Source organism: Caretta caretta, chromosome 2 (assembly GCF_965140235.1).
Source record: "Caretta caretta isolate rCarCar2 chromosome 2, rCarCar1.hap1, whole genome shotgun sequence".
In the NCBI taxonomy this organism is placed as follows: Eukaryota; Metazoa; Chordata; order Testudines; family Cheloniidae; genus Caretta; species Caretta caretta.
In genome coordinates this window covers 183,256,493-183,276,696 of record NC_134207.1, presented here as the reverse complement: position 1 = coordinate 183,276,696, position 20,204 = coordinate 183,256,493, and the positions used below count along the sequence as shown (strand labels likewise).

Here is a 20,204-nt window from a genome sequence, read left to right as displayed (position 1 = left end):
TGGGAAAAGATGCAAAACAAACCTAGGCCTGCTTTACATTCATGTTGCACTGGTTTAATTTGAGTAGGCTTTAAACTGATTTTAGGCCTGGTCTACACTAGGAAATTAGGTCAATATAACTATGTTTCTCAGGGGAGTGAAAAATCCACACCCCAATTTTTGGTTTTGTTAAAATTTTATTTTTGTTGTATTTTTCTGACCCTCTTTTATTTATATTTTGGTGAATGTAGTGTCTAACATCTGACAGTGCACGAACTTCTAGAGAATACTCTTCCAGTGAACTTTAATCCTAATCCTCTAATTAATTAAAGACTCAGTGGCTAGGTTATCTTTTAAACTGATGCTTTATCTGAACATCAAGAAGCAAAAAAAAAAAAAGCATTAATACATATCAGATTTTTGTTGTAGCATTTTTAGTGATTAAATAATGGTCTCTGTGCCTCAGTTTCCCCATATGTAAAATGGGGATAATAATCCTTCCTTCCACCTACCTTTTATTCATCTTCTCCATTTAGAGTGTACCATCTTTGGGGCAGGGACTGTGTCTTACTATGATTTTGTATAGTGCCTCGCACAATGGAACTCCATTTAGAAAGAACTCAGGTTATTGAAATGAATTTACTGGCAGTCTTTCCCCTAATAGCGTTTACAAATTCTGGGATTAATGGCACTGGGAAATGAAGCAGTTCAGTCATGTGGTAAATGGCTATAAACCAATCCGCAACTGGAGCCAGTGATCCTGTATCTTGTTTATTGTTATTTTCAGAAGATTCTAAAGAAGAAAATATTCGCCACTGGCTGGATTCTGGATTCTTGTAAGTTTTGGTCATGTTATTGAATAAGTATTTGCTGCATCATCAAATTATGCCTCTGCACTTACTGATAGCAACAGTAGAGCTGGCCAGGGATTTTCTGATGGACAATGCGGTTTCTGGAAAATTGAAATTTTCTGCAGGAAAATTGAAATTTTGCTGAAAATTTTAAATTTTGCCATTGGAAAAATCAGAACTAAATATCTGATTTTTGGGTGTGTTCAAAATGTTTTGTTTTGAATCAATTCAACATTCAACTATATTTCCCTATCACGGTGCATTGCCTCATGGGAGCTGTAGTGCAGTTTCCCATTCTCTCATATGGGTTGGGGGGCTACACCTCGAAAAATGCTGTATGATGCATCATGGGAGTCATGTGACTTAGTTGGATCATGGGAGTTGTTCTCTGCCGAGGGAGTCTGGTTTATAGAAAAGAATAGGGGCATCAGACTTCCAAATTACAGCTCTCATGAGACAATGCACCACAATGGGTGCAATGTTGAATTGACTTAAAATGAAGCTCTTTGGATCAGTTCAACAATCCCAAACTAAACATTTCCATTTCGGGACTGTTGAAATGTTTTGTTTCTATAGAAAATGGCAAAGTGAAATGTTTCAACATTTCCAAATCAACATTTTTCAGAATATTTTGTTCCATGAGGAAAAATAAGATTTTGCTGTTTTATCCAGGTTGTGAGGAAAACAAATATTGGAATTTCCCATGGGACATAAAATCTGAATTTTGCTAAGTTGTAGCCATAGCCCTGTGGATACGGTGTTTCAGTAACTCGAACTACATTCCGCCTCTTCATAGGCAGAATTGCACCGGGGAGGAGAAGGAATGGCACAGACTTAGGAACAGTGTCTGGGGACATGGTGATGAGTATAAAAGGATGTAAGAAGCATTCGTCCTATATAGTCATGCCAGCACCTTTTAGGCTTAGCGTGGGCAGGACCGTCACTTGGTCATTTAGTACAGTATTGCAAGCTAGTGACCACCCCACCACACATATTGGATCTAGTGGGAACCGGATTATGGCTGCCTCCTGTGTGGGTGCCTCCTCAAAAGGGTAAGACGTTGTTCAACCTCTTCCCTCGCTAGTCCGTGTGGACAGGGGAAGCCATAATTTTAGCCCTTGATAGATTTAGGACCATAAACTGCATGTTTTCCTTAGGCAAAATTTTCATGGACATAAACAGAGGCTTTGTCTGTGGCAAGGACTGCAAGATTGGACCCTTAGTGCTTAATTAAGGTCTCTGTATGTTGGGGAGCAGGGGAGGGGGCAAGTACTAGTAGGAATTAAGTTGGGCACAGGGAGCATTTTCCTCAACACCATACATACATGGCAGCTCTAACATACATTGAATGCCTAGTGCTGTACTTTTCTATGAAACTGCATCCCCCTACCATATCTATTTAATGAAAAAGCAGCTGAGTGTCATGCTTTTTATAGCAATTTAATTCCTTCTTTTTAAAAAGCACATCTTATATTTACAGCTTGTCTACAAGTGAAGATTTACAACAAGACAGAGAAAAAGCAGGTAAAACAGTAAAAAATCTGGGAGATCTGCCTCTCTGGGCAAAGGATTAACATTTGTCAGTAATGGTAGATATTCTGGATGCATCAGATAGCGCATCCATGATTAATAAATAATCAGTAGACGTTTCACCGTTTGTCTTGTTCCTCTGAAGAGTTGTTCATTTGTACGCTACTAAAAGGCACAGCTCTCCATTTGTCTTTGCATCTGTTGTGTAGAGCCTTTCATCCATAGGTAAACTCTCCGTTCCTTCTCCCTCTGGAGTCTCAATCAGAAGACCCCCAAACTAGCACTCAGCAGAGACTTCTTTAATCTCCAGATCCTAAGTGGATATAAATTGGTGTATCTCCCCTCAAGTCAATGGAGATACGTATGCAGATTTCTACCAGTGGATGATCTGGCCCACCGAACTTTTGTGGTGTTTGATTTGAACTGCTTTAATTCTTGCTTTGATTGTGACATCTCTCCTAATGTACTTGTTAACTGAGGGTAACAGATCTCCGGGTTATGTCAGTGATGGGGGAACATGAAGGGGAGCCAAAAAACCCAACCCCTTGTTTCCTCTCAGATATGTAAGTCCACCAAAGCTTTCAAATCTCGAGTACCTGCTGTGGATCCAAATTACTGCTTAATAATGCTGCTCACATTCTAACATGGTATTCTCAACTTCCTATTCAAAATTAAGAGGTATAGAATTTCAAAATGAAATTTCCTCCTATCTTCTCTTAATATCCAGCATCTTCTGTGCTGCTAAAATGTCCTAGTCCCTCTCAAGAATTAGATACTACATTTAACCCTGCAAAATGGATTCTTTACTGCACATATGTAAGTACATTTTTGCCTGTGAACACAGCACCAATTAGCGCTGCTGTTGGCTTAGAAAATCCTTTTTGTTTTGTTTTGTTGTCATAAACTTTCTCTGACTGATTTCTAAAGGGCATTATTTTCCCAAAAGTATATTCCAGCTCAGTAATCAGATGAAATGTTTTCAGAGTCTAGAATAAATGCATTTTTAGAGATCAGGAAGCATACCTACTGTGCCGTCACACTACCTTTATGGCCTCTTAGTTTGAGAATGTATAGGTCCTCTTTCTTTATATCCCGTTACAATCCCACTCTTTGCCAGTTTGGGGATCTTCTAATTAAGGCTCAAGACAGGAAAGGGAAGTGGAGAGCTCACATGTGGATGAAAGTCTACTCAGCAGGTACCCTCAGATGCAAAGATAAATGGTTCTATGTTGTGTCTCAGCCTGTTACTGAGAGACTAGTTATGTTCCATGGCTACTCAAAACACCCGAAAGCTACGATCATTTCAAATGACCATGCAGTAGCAACTTCCACAGTGCTGTCTGTACTTTTACAGGGGTGGTGCATGTGTTCGTTTCGATCCCAGTAACATACGCTGTTGAGGAGTTTACTATAAGGTAAAATTTCTGTTGGCAGGGCATCAAGTTCTTTTGGAAGGCAAGGCTTGGCGAGCCCTATCAAGGAAGAACTCTAATTAAACTTCCCACCATTTTTTTCTTTTGCCTTTGCCAGGCACCCAGCATTTTTATAGCGCATCTCCAGGCCTAGGGCGTTAGGGTGCTTGCCTGGGCTGTGGCTCAACTCCCTTCTCTGCCACAGGCTTCCTGGATGACCCTGGGCAGGTCATTTAGTCTCTCTGTGCCTCAATGCCCCATCTGTAAAATGGAGATAATAGTTCCTTAGCTCACAGGGGTGCTGTGAGGATAAATAAATTTAATATTGCAAGGTGATCCAATGCTGTGTACAGGAAAAGAAGACACGTTGTGTCCTGAGACAAGTAGCAGATTCGTGTGCAAGTTGAGCACAGCGTTTGCTATTAGAGGTTCTGGTTTATGTTGCCATAGCAATTACAGAATGCCGACATCCTTTTTTGTTCATAGTTTTGATGGTTATCCTTGCAGCGAGTAAACCACAAGAATTTGTGTTAGGATTTATGAGCAGGAAAGTAATCCAGTAGAGAACAAGAGACGATGCTTTTCCCTTTCTTTGTAGGCAAAGCTTTATTAATAGAAAGCAAATATTTAAATCTCAAGAAAAGAGGTAAAAAGATATTGGCATGTGCCACAGAACAGCATCTATTGTTAACCACAGGAAAATATTCTGCCCCAACTTCCAAGCAGCAAGGAAGATTTCGAATCCATGAGTGTGTTATTTCATTGTTGCAAGGAGCAATGAACTATACTGCCACAGCACACTGTATCCTACTCTCACTTATTTACAGTAGTGAGCAAGTTTATTAGATGGTATAAACAAAGTGTAGCTTATTACTCCTAATTGTAGCACCCTAGAACTCCAGTAACCAGTGTGTTCAGTACTTCCAGTTCCTAGCCAGACTGTTTCTCTCACAAAAACTGTTTCCCCTGCTCTGTGACTGTTTTAACTACTTCCCAAACACATTAAAGATTTGATCCAAAACCGAGTGGAGTCAACGGAAAGACTTCCATTGACTTCACTGGGCATTCAATCTGATGGTAAGAGCTTGTCTACGCTGGAAAGTGATATTTGCTGCTTTTGCTATAATAACATGGTCATGCAATTAAATAAATCTTACCTCTGTTCTAGTTTGACAACATTTCTGTCCTGAGAGGCATTAGGAGTACAAATATAAATGTATTTTCTTACTTGCAGTTTCCTTGGCTAACCCAGTAATGGTGCAAATGACTGTGCAAAGCTATATGAGGTAGGTTTCAGACAATGCGTGGCTATATTAGATACAAAGGAAGAAACTTTATATTTAATATTTTCAAAGACACCACAAAGTTTTTTCTGTAGATAGTTTTTTTATTTTTTTTTTTAACATTAGTACCTTAGTACAAGACCTAAGCAAAATTTAAATCTTGTTTAAGCTGTATCTTGTGGAGCAGCTTGGAAGGATAGAGAATGGACCAACTTTTCATCCATAACTATATTCATGACCCTAATCACCTTAGGTACATGTGAGTAAAGTGAAGTCCATCTATTACAGAAGCATTAAATGTGTACCTTAGAAAAAGACTACCAGATTACAGAATGTTCATTCTACAATGATTGGTTTCAGAGTAACAGCCGTGTTAGTCTGTATTCGCAAAAAGAAAAGGAGGACTTGTGGCACCTTAGAGACTAACCAATTTATTAATAAAATAAAATAAAATAAATTGGTTAGTCTCTAAGGTGCCACAAGTACTCCTTTTCTTCATTCTACAATGATTGGCTCCTTAAAAACAGGCATTACGATCCAGATTATTTATTACAAATACAGTCAGAAACCCTAACTATACAAAGAACTGAGATGTAATCTGAAATGTAGTTCCTGCTGTTGCTACTTAGTGAGCCTATTCTATCTAAAACTTTGTTAACAGCAATTATATCCTTTAGAAGTAGGTGGCTAGAGAAACTGTGCTCCCTAAAGGTTCCCCAAAGATTCACCATCTGTCAAAAGCGAGACATTCTGCCACCTTTATAATTAGCATTTACTGGTACCTAACACCTACATTTTAACACCTACTGTAACATACTGTTCTTGAGAATAAGTGTATTGCCACAGTATCATACATGCTCTTCTTCTAAGGCCTTGGTATTGTGTATCATTATAAACCAAAACAAAATGCAAATGTTTACTCTGGAAAAAACATCATAATGACATCCCAAAGGACCCCAAGACTTCATGGTTACTTTTTCCAACTCCTGTAGATCTCTGCATCAGTTTTCAGAAACTCCTGTTATGTCAAGATGGAACAGTTTCAACTCGTCCCATTCTCTTGCTAGTGCACCGAAAAGGTTAGTAGTTTCCAGATATTTTCAATCCAAAGCGGTAGAGATTAGTCCTGTTTAGAGACTGACAAATACATGAGGATTAAAAACCCAGTAAATGGAGTGTAAAGAATAAAGATACATGACACCCAATCCTGCTCCCATTGAAGTTAATGGGAGTTCTCTCATTTACTTCAATGAGAACAAAATGGCCCTCCGCTGATTAGTAGGTACCTGATACAAAGCCCATTGATAAGCTTTCCATTGACATCAGAGGTGAGTATTGAGGCATGTTTGTGAGGCAATGTGAGGAAGGCTGAATTGCTGTAGCATGTGCCTTATCTATGATGTGGATAGAAAGAGGATTTCAATCCATAGGAACATCAACTTCTACAAATGTTCCTCTTGCTACGTACTCTATATCCGCCTTATCTTTCCAGGCTAATGCATCCCTGGGAGAAAAAATCATGGGCCTCTGAACTGGAAGAATATAACTGCCACCTCGTGGAGGAGTGCTGGGAAAGTGAGATGGGGGAAGGAAATAGAATTTCTGAGCAAAGGCAAAACCATGTAAGAGCTAAACAAAAAGAAGGGTGATGTCAGGACAGTGATATGAATTGTCTTTGTTTTATCCACAGCATCACTGAATGGCTGGAGCTCTGGGAAAATGATCCAGTTGAGATTCTACTGGATTTGGGGTTTGGGACAGAAGAACCTGACATTTGCACTAAAATCCCTTCTCGATTTATCAATAATGCTTCCGTAGCAAAAGGAATCAACATCCGAGTCTTTCTGGAAGCTCAAAAGCAGCGTATGGACCTTGAGAATCCCAATTTATATGGTAAGTTGAGAGTGTTCTGTCAGAGATGCAACAACAGCAAATAAAGTGGGGGTTGTGGAGGCAGGGAGAGGACCTTGAGAGGGAAAATGAATGAGACCTGGGACCATATTCAGGAAACATAAACACAGTTCTGCAAACTTACAGCATAACTTCTTCCTGACATGGTAAATACAATTATGATTTTTTAACTGTATCTAACCAGGACTTCTAACATAACTGTTTTTATAGGGTAAACAGGCCCTCAGTTGTAATATCACCTACAACTATGCTAAAATTTGCTGTCTGGGCTGTTATTTTTTAAATTTCATTTATTGCTTATATAGAAACCGCAATGCACCGTGCACTTCACAGACAAGGTCTTTACACCAAGGGAGAACAATGATACAGCCATGTTAGAGGGTTTTTTTGTTTTTAAGCTTAGGTCTGGGAGACACATGTTTGGACAATCAGTGTTTTAACATATTTGCACCTAGTGTTGTTCTGTCTTCCAAGGATATTGAAAATGTGAAAGGATTCAGAAAAGAGCAATAAGAATAATTTGAGGATTGGAAAACCTGGTTTAGAGTGAAAAGAAAAGGAGTACTTGTGGCACCTTAGAGACTAACAAATTTATTTGAGCATAAGCTTTTGTGAGCTACAGCTCACTTCGTCGGATGCATGCAGTGGAAAATACAGTGGGGAGATTAATTTAAGAAGATCAATCCATGTAACTAATCAAAGAGCAGGTTAAGAGGTGGCTTGATCACAGTCTAAAGGTACATATGTGGAAGATACGATGTGGAAGAGAAGATTTCAACAATCTACCTACTGATGTGGTATTTTGTGGTATTTTAAATGAAGATTGAAGGGTCTTTCTAAAAGATATGTTCTAGCTCAAACTGAAGTTATGGTCTTGATGCAGAAATTACTTGATGAAATTCGCAGGCTTGCATTTTGCAGGAATTCAGACTAGATGATCATAATGTTCCCTTCTGGCCTTACAATCGATTACTCTTTAGTATAGCCAGGATTTTAGGATTATGACCACACCTTGTAATCTCTATAGTCCAATTTCTAATACAAATTACCCCATATTTATGCTGAAGACTACCTAACTCAGCTAATAGTTCCACTGAAGCCAATGGAGCTGCATATGAAGAAGTGTTAAAGTATCTACCATGAGTAAACCTACCAAAATCTGGATCCATGTTTCTTAGTATAATCCAAGTAACTGGTATTTTGTGCCCCATAAATACCGAAGATAGATAGATCACTTCACTACATCACTTATCTTTACTCATTCTTGTCTTGCTGCCCTTTCTCATGCATGCTCTGTGGTGTCAAGATGCTGCAATCCATCTTCTTCCAACACCCTCTCAGTACTACACCCTGCCACCAGCAGAGTAGTGAGAATCTGTTCTTCAGCCTCAGCATTAAAACTGGTTGACATTTTTCAAATTTTTGAAATTACAGATTTTGATTTTTTCAAAGGAAAGGGAGATTTTTTTCATACTGCGCTCCTTTTTTCTACCAGCTTTGTTCAGCACATATGCCACACACAGCTGATCACACCATTCCCTTCCTCCTCCTGTTGCTCAGACTCACCTTCCTTTTTTTAAAAAATCTGGACTGTACTTCCCAAGTCTGCAATTCTTATTCTTGCACAGCTTCCACGCCTGTCCGCTGCACAATGATAGCCAGATGACCCTCAAGAGCTACAACAGGAGAGTGGGTTTGTGGTGGGGTGGAGGGAGAAAACCTGGATTTGTGCTGGAAATGGCCCAACTTCATTATCATACACATTGTAAGGAGAGTGATCACTTTAGATAAGCTATTACCAGCAGGAGAGTGGGGTGGGGGGAGAGAAAACCTTTTGTAGTGGTAAACACCCATTTTTTCATGCTTTGTGTGTATAAAAAGATCTTCTGTACTTTCCACAGTATGCATCCGATGAAGTGAGCTGTAGCTCACGAAAGCTTATGCTCAAATAAATTGGTTAGTCTCTAAGGTGCCACAAGTACTCCTTTTCTTTTTGCGAATACAGACTAACACGGCTGTTACTCTGAAACCTGTCAGTTTGCTCCTGAGATGCTCATCAAGGCAGGATCTCATACATACTGGCTGCCTTCCTATTCAGAAACTTCATCAAGTAAGCCGTACATTATCAAATGAGAAATGCAACAGAAATGTCCACCCTTACAGAAAATGTTTCATAGACCCATGTGCCCATCTAAATGTTTACAGCAAACCCACACATCAACGGGATTGGTGTGTGAGTGAGAGAACTCCCCAGATGGAGGAGAGGGAAAGAAGAAAATCAATGAGAGCGAAAGGAGGGAGTGAGGAGGAAGGACAGATTAAAGGAGGAAAAGAAAAGCAAAAGAGTGAAGGAGAAGAGAAAAAAGGACAGAATGAAAGAGCAAAGGATTAAGATCTAGCCTGGGAGAGAGAAAAGGAGTGGATGACAGAGGAGGAAGAGATTTGTCTGTCTGGCTAGGCGACATGGTCTCTCAAGGGTTGTTGTTATGCTCAAATAAATTGGTTAGTCTCTAAGGTGCCACAAGTACTCCTTTTCTTTTTGCGAATACAAACTAACACGGCTGCTACTCTGAAACCTAGGGTTGTTGGTTTTTGAAATCTCCCAGCTATTAATTTCCCAGTGAAGTCTTTTCTGTTTGGGTTTGCCTGTTGGTGGCTGTGGTGGGAGAATAAACTGCGGGTTTGGCTTCCACAGTAAAGTCAGATTTATTATTTTCCTGAGTTTCTAGAGCTGTTTAATTGCTGATCTGACCTTTTCAAATGCATTTGCTGCTCAGTTGGTGTATTATTTGTTGATGCTTCTGTTTGATTGGTGGTAATTGATTCTTCTATATAGTCACTGAGCCAGATTTTCAAGAGCTCAGCAATCCTTTGGGCACCTAAATAAAAGCCAGAGGTGAAATCCTGGCTCCATCTAAATCAATGGCCAAACTCCCATTCGCTTCAATGGAGCCAAGGTTTCAGCTCTGATTTTTCAGAAGAGCTCAGCAGCCAGCAGCTCCCATTGTGATACAGATGGCCAGATTTTTATAAGAGCTAAGCACCCAAAATGCTGAGCTATTTTGAAAATCGAGCTACTTATTGTGGTGTCTAAATAGGAGCTGAACTCTTTAGAAAATCTAGCTAGCTCATGTCATCCTCAGATGGGAAAGGACTTTGCTGGGAATGAATAGCCAGAAAACACCAGTCTTTAGAAGAAGAAAAACATGTCAGTCAAATTTCTCTCCTTTCTCACTCACTCCATTCCCCTTCTGTCTTCCTCCTCCTCCTTTTTGATTTTCTGTGCATGTCTGATTTGAGAAACTTTATAGTTTGTACTTATGGATCATCAATATGGAGGTTCCCCAAGTTATTCTATATCATATTCTGCATATGTTAAATACTGCATTTTTGAAGCTCTTCTAAACATCCCTGAAAGACAGTTTAATATTTTGACTATAAAATCCAGAGTGCAATATTTATTGGGTGACTCACTGGAACAGAGGAAATATTGCTTAAAGAGGAGGAGGGCATATATGTGAAGATCCAGCATCAGTTCCTATTTTGTGTTAAGTTCCTAGAGCTGTTCAAATATTGGAATTTATGCCCCATGGAAAATCACAATACACCAAAATTTGTTAATGTCAATATTTTTTTGAGATGGAAAGTTCAAAAAATTATGATTCAGAAAGGTTGAAACATTTCATTTCAACATATTTAATCTAGGGCTGTCAAGTGATTAAAAAAATTAATCACAATTAATCCTGTGATTAATCGCACTGTTAAACAATAATAGAATACCATTTATTTTAAAATTTTTGGATGTTTTCTACATTTTCAAATATATTGATTTCAATTACAACACAGAATACAAAGTGTACAGTGCTCACTTTATAATTATTTTTGATTACAAATATTTGAACTGTAAAAAAATAAAAGAATAGTATTTTAATTCACCTAACACAAGTACTGTAGTGCAAATCATGAAAGTTGGACTTACAAATGTAGAATTACATACAAAAAAACCTGCATTCAAAATAAAACAATGTACAATTTTAGAGCCTGCAAGTCCACTCAGTCCTACTTCTTGTTCAGCCAATCGCTCAGACAAACAAGTTTGTTTACATTTGCAGGAGGTAATGCTGCCCACTTCTTGTTTACAATGTCACCTAAAAGTGAGAATAGGTGTTCTCATGGCACTGTTGTAGCCGGTGTCGCAAGATATTTATATGCCAGAAGCGCTAAAAGATTCATATGTCCCTTCATGCTTCAACCACCATTCCAGGGGACATATGTCCATGCTGATGATGCGGACGGACGCATGTTCACTTTCATTATCTGAGTCAGATGCCACAAGCGGAAGGTTGATTTTCTTTTTTGGTGGTTCGGGTCCTGTAGTTTCCGCATCAGAGCGTTGCTCTTCTAAGACTTCTGAAAGCAAGTTCCACACCTTGTCCCTCTCAGATTTTGGAAGGCACTTCAGATTCGTAAACCTGGGGTCAAGTGCTGTAGCTATCTTTAGAAATCTCACATTGGTACCTTCTTTGTGTTTTGTCAAATCTGCAGTGAAAGTGTTCTTAAAATAAACAACATGCACTTGGTCATCATCCAAGACTGCTCTTACATGAAATATACTGCAGAATGTGGGTAAAACGGAGCAGGGGACATACAAATTCTCGCCCCAAAGAGTTCAGTCACAAATTTAATTAATGCATTATTTTTTTTTAATGAGCATCATCGGCATGGAAACATGTCCTCTGGAATGGTGGCCAAAGCATGAAGGGGCATACAAATGTTTAGCATATCTGGCATGTAAATACCTTGCAATGCCAGTTACAAAAGTGCTATGCGAATGTCTGTTCTCACTTTCAGGTGACATTGAAAATAAGAAGCGGGCAGCATTATCTCCTGTAAATATAAACAAACTTGTTTGTCTTAGTGATTGGCTGAACAAGAAGTAGGACTGAGTGGACTTGTAGGCTCTGAAGTTTTACATTGTTTTGTTTTTGAGTGCAGTTATGTAACAAAAAAATCTACAATTGTATGTTGCATTTTCATGACAAAGAGATTACATTACAGTACTTGTATGAGGTGAATTGAAAAATACTATTTATTTTGTTAATCATTTTTGCAGTGCAAATATTTGTCATAAAAATAATATACACTTTGATTTCAATTACAACACAGAATACAATATATATGAAAATGTAGAAAAACATACAAAATATTTAATAAATTTCAGTTGGTATTCTATTGTTTAACAGTGCAATTAAAACTGCGATTAATGGCGATTAATTTTTTTAATCGCAATTCATTTTTTGAGTTAATCGCATGAGTTAACTGTGATTAATCCTCAGCCTTAATTTGATCCGAAGAAAACATTTCAACATTCACAAATCTAAAAAATTTCCTTTCATTTTAACACTCATTTGTGTACTCCTGAGCTTCCATGGTGCTTCGTCTGAGTTGTAATTTGGGTGCCTCATGCACTCATTCTTCTTTATGGGCTAGAGTCCCCAGCCAGACTACATCTCTCAGATCTACTGTGGTCTTATGACTCCCATGATCCATCACAGCAGTTCAATCAGAGGGGAGACTGCAATGCATCATTGTAGAGCTGATCTGAAATGAAGCATTTCAGTTCGACAAACCAAGATGACATGAACCAAAATTAAATATTTCATTTTGATTTTCAAACTGGTAAATAAACATTTCAATTTTGCTTAATCTTTTTTAATGGAAATATTTTTGCAGAAACTGCATTTTCCATTTAAAAAACATTTTGTTGGAAAATTTCCAGTCACCACTAGAAACTCAAAAGGCCCCTCATTCATTTCAGTGATGGCCTCTTATGAGATTCTAAATCCTTATAGTAGTCTTCTAGACAATTTACCTTGGGATTTAGGTAAAGATAAACTAAAATGTGTGTTTTTTTCTCAGCTATTTGAGACCTGACCTTACAAATTCTTAGACACTGACCAAATTACACATGCTGTATAACTGAGTCAGTGGGCTTGTTTACAACATAATTATCCTGAGACAATTACAACACAACTGCAAATTCTAGTGTCTCATCTCTATTCCTTAAGGCAGGGGTAGGCCATTATTTTTTTGTCAAGGTCCAAATTTCTTGGTCAAGGGATGGTCAAGGTCCAGGCTCCAGAGAAAATAATAAAAAAAGTAATAACAATAATGATAAGTAGTAAATAAAAAGATTTCGGGGTTCATTCAAAAAGCATCTGGCGATCTAGATTTGGCCCGCAGTCTGCCTAATGACTACCCCTGACTTAGTCTCATCTACACTACAGATTTCAGCTGTGTTGTAAATGGCTGTGGGGATAACTGTACTGTTATCAGGATCTCACAGCTATAATGTGAATAGGCCCTGATTCACATGAGTAGTCTAATTGTCTTCAGTGGGATTGCATGCATGGGCAAGGATTACTTGAGTGAGTAAGGATTGGCACGGTTGGGTCCTTAGTATTTAGGAAAAGAGCTAAAAGCTCGGTAAGTAATGTGGGCTAAATTCAGACCTGCTCATCTTGCTCACATGTTTAAACATTACTCCTTGGAGAGATCCCATTGAAATCAATGGGGCTGCCTGCAAGGGGAGGATTAAGCAATGAAGCAATGTTAGCCTGATGTGGTTCCTCCAGTGACTTGGTTGAAGTCAGTGTAGTTACACAAAGGATGGATTTGACCCTGTGCATTGATTACATTCACAATTAGTGAATTATTGCTTGCTTCTCTTTTTCCTCATCATTTGATTCATTCATTAGCTGTCAGAAACTGAGATAGTTTTTGACATGTTGTTTTGCTTTTGCAATCTATTTCAAACTATAAAAGGTGGTTCTGATTTAAATCAGAAACGTTAGACAATTCTGTCACTAATAATTCAGAAGAGATTAGAAATTGGCATTTTTACATCCTGACACAGTTAACAGCCTAACAATGTACAATACTGAGGATATATGTTTTATTTGGAGAATATGTGATGGCATCATTGATATGCAAAGCCATGAGTGAGTCATACCATCATCCCAAACTCATGCCAATAAAATCTTTATATCCCAAAATACCACTGTGTACTCTGTATACTGATAGATCCAATGACTAGTTTTTAACCAGAGCTAGTGAAAGCTTTGTCATTGTCCTTAAAAAGACTTTGCCTGATTTTTAACTTCAGCGGATTTTGCCATCCCAGTGTTTGGAAAAACATGAGTCTCAGAGAGAAATGGTAACAGTCAGGAATTATATGTCATGATATTGGTCCCTCATGCACAGACCCAGCTCAGATCCATGTTAAATATCCCCTTGTTGTCTAATCATCAGTGAAGCGGCTTTAACAGTTTGCATGCAGAATACATGCAATAAATTTGGCTGCTCACTAGGAGACACAGAAGCCAAGAATGTTAGAACTTTGCCATCTATTCCCCTCAGTGAATTTCTCAAGGAATCAGGAGCCCTTCTGACATTTTCATTGCCTCAGGAAGGGTTTGGGACACAATATACAGGCAGATGTGTTGTAGCTCCTTTTATCAATAACCTGACAACATTTTACAATGATGGAAATCTCCAAAATTCTTTGGGGTTTTTTTTTTTTTTTTAATAAAACAGATGAAAAATTAAATCATCTCCCTTGAGCTGTTATGCTGTGGAATAATATTTGCCAGCAAATTACAGAGACTTAATAAGCTTAACAAGCTGTGGGAACCTTATGAAACTTCTGTGTGTGTGCATTCTGCTCTGTCTGTGGAGGACAATGCACTTCTTGCAAGAACAGAGCCTTTAGGGGTTGTATTGGTTAATTCAGTGAACTATTTATTGACATAAATTACAGTTCTTAATCGCTACCAGTTAAAGGGTTTATACATTTATAGGAGTCTTGGATGATAGCCAACTGTAAGTATTTGAGAACTGATTCTGATACACAGTGAGTAGCACCGTACTCTGGGTAGACCAACTGAGCTCAGTGGGGTGACTCATAGTACAAATCGCTATTCAGTCTTAATAACTGGAATCAGATCTGGCTTATGGTATTTGGGAAATTGAGGCTTGATTCTCCAGCCCTTACTTATGCTGAGTAGTATTAACACAAGAAGACCCAATGAGCTCAATGAAACTGCTTCTATAAGTACTACCCGATTTAAGACTTGCACAATCAAGCCATTATAACCCTGATCCTAAACCCATTTGAAGTCAATGGAAAGACTCTGGTTGACTTCAGTGAACTCTGGATCAGGCCCTTAATGTGTTCATTAACAGTGAAAAGTTTTAAAATTAATTATGCTCCAGAAGGTAGTCAATTGTTTCAAATATACAGTTCATCTTAATTCACATACATGTAACATGCATGGCCCCAATTTAGCAAAGCACTTAAGCACATGTTTATTTTTAAGCACCTAAATCCATCCCTATTCAATAAAGCAGTTAGGGAGTGATTCTCATTTACACTAAGGGCCCTTTAAATCCCGTGTTAACTGCCAGCATGGATTATAGGGCCCATAGTGTAGCTCACGCTCTTTAAAGTTCAGTTTAAGCACATGTTTATATTCTTTGCTGAGTCTTTGAGTCTCAAGTTAGGCTCCCAAAGCCATATTCATGCACCTCTCTCTGTATGCCGTGCAAATTTTGGTTGCAGAACTTTGGAAACCACTCTTCAAAATTTGGCCTTTAAAATATGGATAAAAAAGAATCCATAATAAAGGGATCTGGAAAAGCCCTAGCATTTCTTTCCCAAAGCAGCCTGTTATTTGAAGAATTCCCAGTCTCTCTGAAGAAAGCCGAGGGGAAAGGCTGAACTGCCTTGACAACTGTGTGTAACCTGATAGTGTTAGTTTAGGTCATGACTGCATCATTCTTTTCTGTTTTAACAATGGACCTTTTCATCCCTTTCTATCAAACTCAAGGGCGTTTTCGACAACTGGAAGTCCTGGATCATGTGACTAGTGCCTTCTCCTCTTTGCTGAATGGTGTTAACACCCAGCAACAGAAATCAGAGGAGAGTAATGGGGAAGAAAAGAGCATGACGGACATTCAGAGGAACAAAGCTGAGGCCACACGAGTGAAGCGGAGAAGGCTAGGTCATTTCCTGAGAAAAGCTTCTAGACAGGCAATAGTACTGCAAAGGAGTGCTCAGGCTTCTGGAAATTCAGAGTCATTCAAGGATAGAGAAGAACAGTCTCCCATCTACGCTGAGATGGACCAATGCATAGCAATCAGGACTGGCTTTTCTGAAAATAATACCTTGGTGGGTCTGAGAGAGGAACAGTCTTCCACTGAGGATGATGCACTGACATTATCCCGGCTGCCACAGGCTCCAACAGGGAAATCTCAGGTTTTGTCATATATACCTATAAAGCAGCCCCAGATTCCTTCTGCATCGGAGATGGCTGTCAAAGACAGACCAAGGAAGGAGTCCAATTTGCTCTTGACTCACATGCTCAGAAGGGTGTCTGGTACAAAGGACAAGCCTCCAGATTCATTTGAAATGGAAGAGGTAAGGCAGATTTCTATGTACCGTATAATGACAATGTGCATATACAGATGGTAAATACAAGTATAGATCTGGCTTCTCTCCTCCAAGATGAGAGCTAAAGTAGAATGTTTTCAAACATCATATCCCTGCACCAGGGAGAGAAGCCAGACCCCTTTCTCTGTGTGTTATAGACTGTTTAAGGTTTTCAATTTAGGTATAAACTACTGTCAAAAAATTTGGCACAGGTGTTACTCAAAAAGCCATGATTGTGTCAACAAGTACTATCGGATAAAATGCCAATATGCTTTCCAGCAGTTGTTCCTTAAACTCTGTGTCCTAAAAACAAGCTCATTCAAAGAAATGGCTTGTCCTCTGATCCACATTCCATGGAATGGCTCTAGACCCTGATGTTCTGCTGTCAATACATTTTAGGAGCAATGGGAAGTGGATCAGGGTCAGTGTGGTGCAGCATAACCTGGAGTGTTTGTCAATCCTAGTCTTATATAAGATCAGTGTGCAGTTGCAACAGTGGGATCATCTGGAGTGTGTCTGGTCCCATTGCTGCAGAAAGAGGTCCAGGAAGGCTACTACCCTATACTGGCCATTCTAATAGGATGCACAGAGGAGCAGGCTTATCTTTCCAGCCACCCAAAGACTAAAGATAGGGGAAGGAGGCCAACAATTAGGGTCTCCCTGAAGAACCAAGGAAATGGGGAGAGGATACAGCCAGCAATCCACTACAGACAATTGGAACTTGAGAGCGAAATAGAGAGGTGGCATGCCTCCTCTGTAGAAGATGGCAGCAGATTCAGGAAGGTTTCCACTTTCAAGGGTCATCTGGGGGAGGTGGGATTCTGGATCCATGGAGAAGAGGCTCGTTCAGCTGAGTCCTGTTTCAAGTTTTTTCTTTTGCTCTAAGAGTTTTGTCCCAGCCTACATTCACCTACAGTGGCTAAGAAAAATGCTAAGCCCTGACTGCAAGGTTGGGGTCATGATGCTGACCTCCCCCATCCCAGCTTGCAGAGAAACACATGAAACACTATTGCACCTCTCTGAGACAGTGTGGTTCAGCACAGTGGATTAAAAGGTCCAAACTAGCCGCATGAGTTTTGAAGAGCATCTAGCACAATGGAGGCACCAATCCCTATATAGGAGGTTGGGGTGCTTCTCTAAATACATTCTCTGAGCAAAATCCTTCCCTTCTTTACACCTCATTGCAAGAATTTGGCCCCATAGGTCTGATTTATGCTAATAAAGGCACATTTTCTGAGGGGCATTTGTTTGAGCCAGTTCAGTGGCAAGAGCTTGAATGTATAGTACAGGGGTAGGGGGCCTTTGTCCATTGACACTTAAATATGGGAGTTGGAGGGTGACTAGGACTAGATCCTGGCTTAAAATACTAAACAGTAATAAAAACAAGAGCCACTGAAAGAAGATTTAACAATATTTCAGTTGGAAATTCTTAATTCTAAAAGGGGAAATACACTTGTAATAATAAATAAGCTGTTTTTGCTTTTGTGGTTTTTTTTTTTTTTCTGTCTCAGATCCAGAGCTTTGAGGATGAAACTCCAGGGGGAAATCTTCATGGCAGCACTTCAGGTGGGTATTAACAAATAAAATGTAGCTTTAAAAAAAAACAAAACTTAATTTTGCTATGTATTTTTTCTAATTTCTCATCTCTTGCAGAGTGCATTCTCTAGCTGCTCCTACCATCTATGCAGTTTGGATGCACAACTATAAATGTGCCAACCAAACGAGCATTAATAAAATAATGTGGCTTACAAGTATGCACACCAAGTCAAAGGGGCTATATGTGTGTATGCTTAGAGGTCTGTTCATACACAACTCATTGCCAGGCTGGGTCTGCATTAAGTGCTTAAAGGCTTAAAGTGCAAACTGGACAGACAGTAAAGTGGAAGTGTGTCTTGACATCCTGTGGGAGGACCTGAGTTTGAGTCCTGAGCTCTTTCTGCTAGAGAGATGGATGGGGAGTGCTGGAGAAGCAGGCTGGAGAATGTCTAGCAGCATTCTCAAGTTACTCCCTCTAGCTGTGTTCAAAGCAGCAGTGACAAACTCCAGAGCAGGGGAGAGTCGTTATGTAATTGAGCTTGAGAGTGGCAAGGAACAGACAGCCAGGAATAAAGGGAGACACCTTGGTGGGCCTCACAGAATGATATTGATTATTTAAATGCAAATCCATATTTAGTCACATAAATAAGTGGCCTGATATCCATAGATGCTAATCATCCATACATCCCATTAATTTACCCAAGAGTTGTCATCTTCAAGGGTGACATCTTGGTGGCAGTGTAGTCAATGGCACAAGTCCCGTTGACTGCAGTAAGGCCAGGAATTCACCCCAAGTGCATAAGCTTCACTTAGTAAATGCTAGAGCTGATCAAACTATTTGCAGTGAATAATTTATCCGACAGCCTTTCTTTCTTTCTGTTTCCAAATGATCTGTGAGCAGGTTTTTGTTTGAATGAGTGTGTTAGTGATACACCCACATACTGAGTTTATTGAATGCTTATGTATTTCAGCTTATGGATTGTTTGTTTTGGTCCTGTCTTTGGCTGTTCACTATGGGCCTGATCCAAAGACCACTGATATCAATGGAAAGACTCTCAAGGGTATGTCGACACTGCAATAAAACACCTTCAATGTCCCTTGTCACCTGACCAGAGCTTGTGGGACTAAAAAATTGCAGTGTAGACGTTCAGGTTCGGGATGGAGCCTGGACTCTGGGACTCTCCAGTGGCCAGCCTGAGCCTAAATATTTACCCGCTAATTAAACAACCCCGCAGGCCAAGGCCTGTGAGCCGTAGTCACCTGACACAGGCCAGCCACTGGTGTTTTTATTGCAGTGTAGACATACCCTCATTGACGTCACTGGGCTTTGGATAAGGTCCCCTTGTTTGCTATTCATGGTGTGTTAATCACCTCAGTTACATGGTATTGTTTTGTTTCTGCTTCCTGAATGACAACTGAATCTTTATAAATAGAGACAAGCTCCCACACCAATGCATAAATAATCTTCATACTGGTATTCACACAAAGAACAGGTTTCAGAGGAACAGCCGTGTTAGTCTGTATTCGCAAAAAGAAAAGGAGTACTTGTGGCACCTTAGAGACTAACCAATTTATTTGAGCATGAGCTTTCGTGAGCTACAGCTCATTCCCCAACATTTGTGCAAAGAAAACCTCATTTGCACAAGTATTCACAGAGAGTGAACGCAGTCAACCCATTTCAGGATTTGCTAAAATGCTCACAAATAGAGTTTCCTACTATTTGTCCAGCTCCAGTGAATTACTGTACCATGTAATGACAAATGGTATTAATTGCTCCAGATTGCATAATTATACTGTTCTCACCATAAGTAAAGGAATAACTAGGTACCATGCATTCTGGTCTAAAACACAGAAATAAGCATGTGCTTAGTTGTGATTTCATGGTACAGTATGTAGAATGTGATTACTTTGCCTCTACTGACGGCAGTGCTTTGTCATCCAATTAAATGGCCAACCAATATCATATAAGTAAATAGTACACGTATTATATTAATGTCTGTGACACAAGGTGTAGTTCCAAAATGTTATTTCAGCATGTGATTTAAATTCTGATCTTTCTCTGTTGTTATGGTATTATTGATACTTGTCTTAATTTCAACGAAGACAATATGGGGCCAGATCCTCTAATGTATTTAGGTACCTAACTCAGAACTGTGGATTCTGTTGGGGGCCAGGTATCTAGACTGTTGCACCACTGAGTCTAAGTCCTCTC

The 20,204-nt window shown here is 39.4% G+C and overlaps 1 protein-coding gene across 8 annotated transcripts in view; it reads left to right on the top strand.

The window, feature by feature from the left end:
- The window catches only part of ITPRID1 (ITPR interacting domain containing 1), a 68,329-nt gene that overhangs the window by 14,655 nt on the left and 33,470 nt on the right, over positions 1 to 20,204 (top strand). For 7 of the 8 annotated variants that reach the window (XM_048839015.2, XM_048839019.2, XM_048839014.2 and 4 more), the window contains 7 exons: positions 767 to 815; positions 2,311 to 2,354; positions 5,007 to 5,058; positions 6,048 to 6,134; positions 6,746 to 6,948; positions 15,855 to 16,444; positions 17,968 to 18,022. In XM_048839015.2, the coding sequence (XP_048694972.2) occupies positions 767 to 815; positions 2,311 to 2,354; positions 5,007 to 5,058; positions 6,048 to 6,134; positions 6,746 to 6,948; positions 15,855 to 16,444; positions 17,968 to 18,022 (1,080 nt within the window). Of the gene's footprint in view, positions 1 to 766; positions 816 to 2,310; positions 2,355 to 3,714; positions 3,776 to 5,006; positions 5,059 to 6,047; positions 6,135 to 6,745; positions 6,949 to 15,854; positions 16,445 to 17,967; positions 18,023 to 20,204 lie in introns of those variants that run through there. The other variant, XM_048839018.2, reaches the window with a different exon arrangement.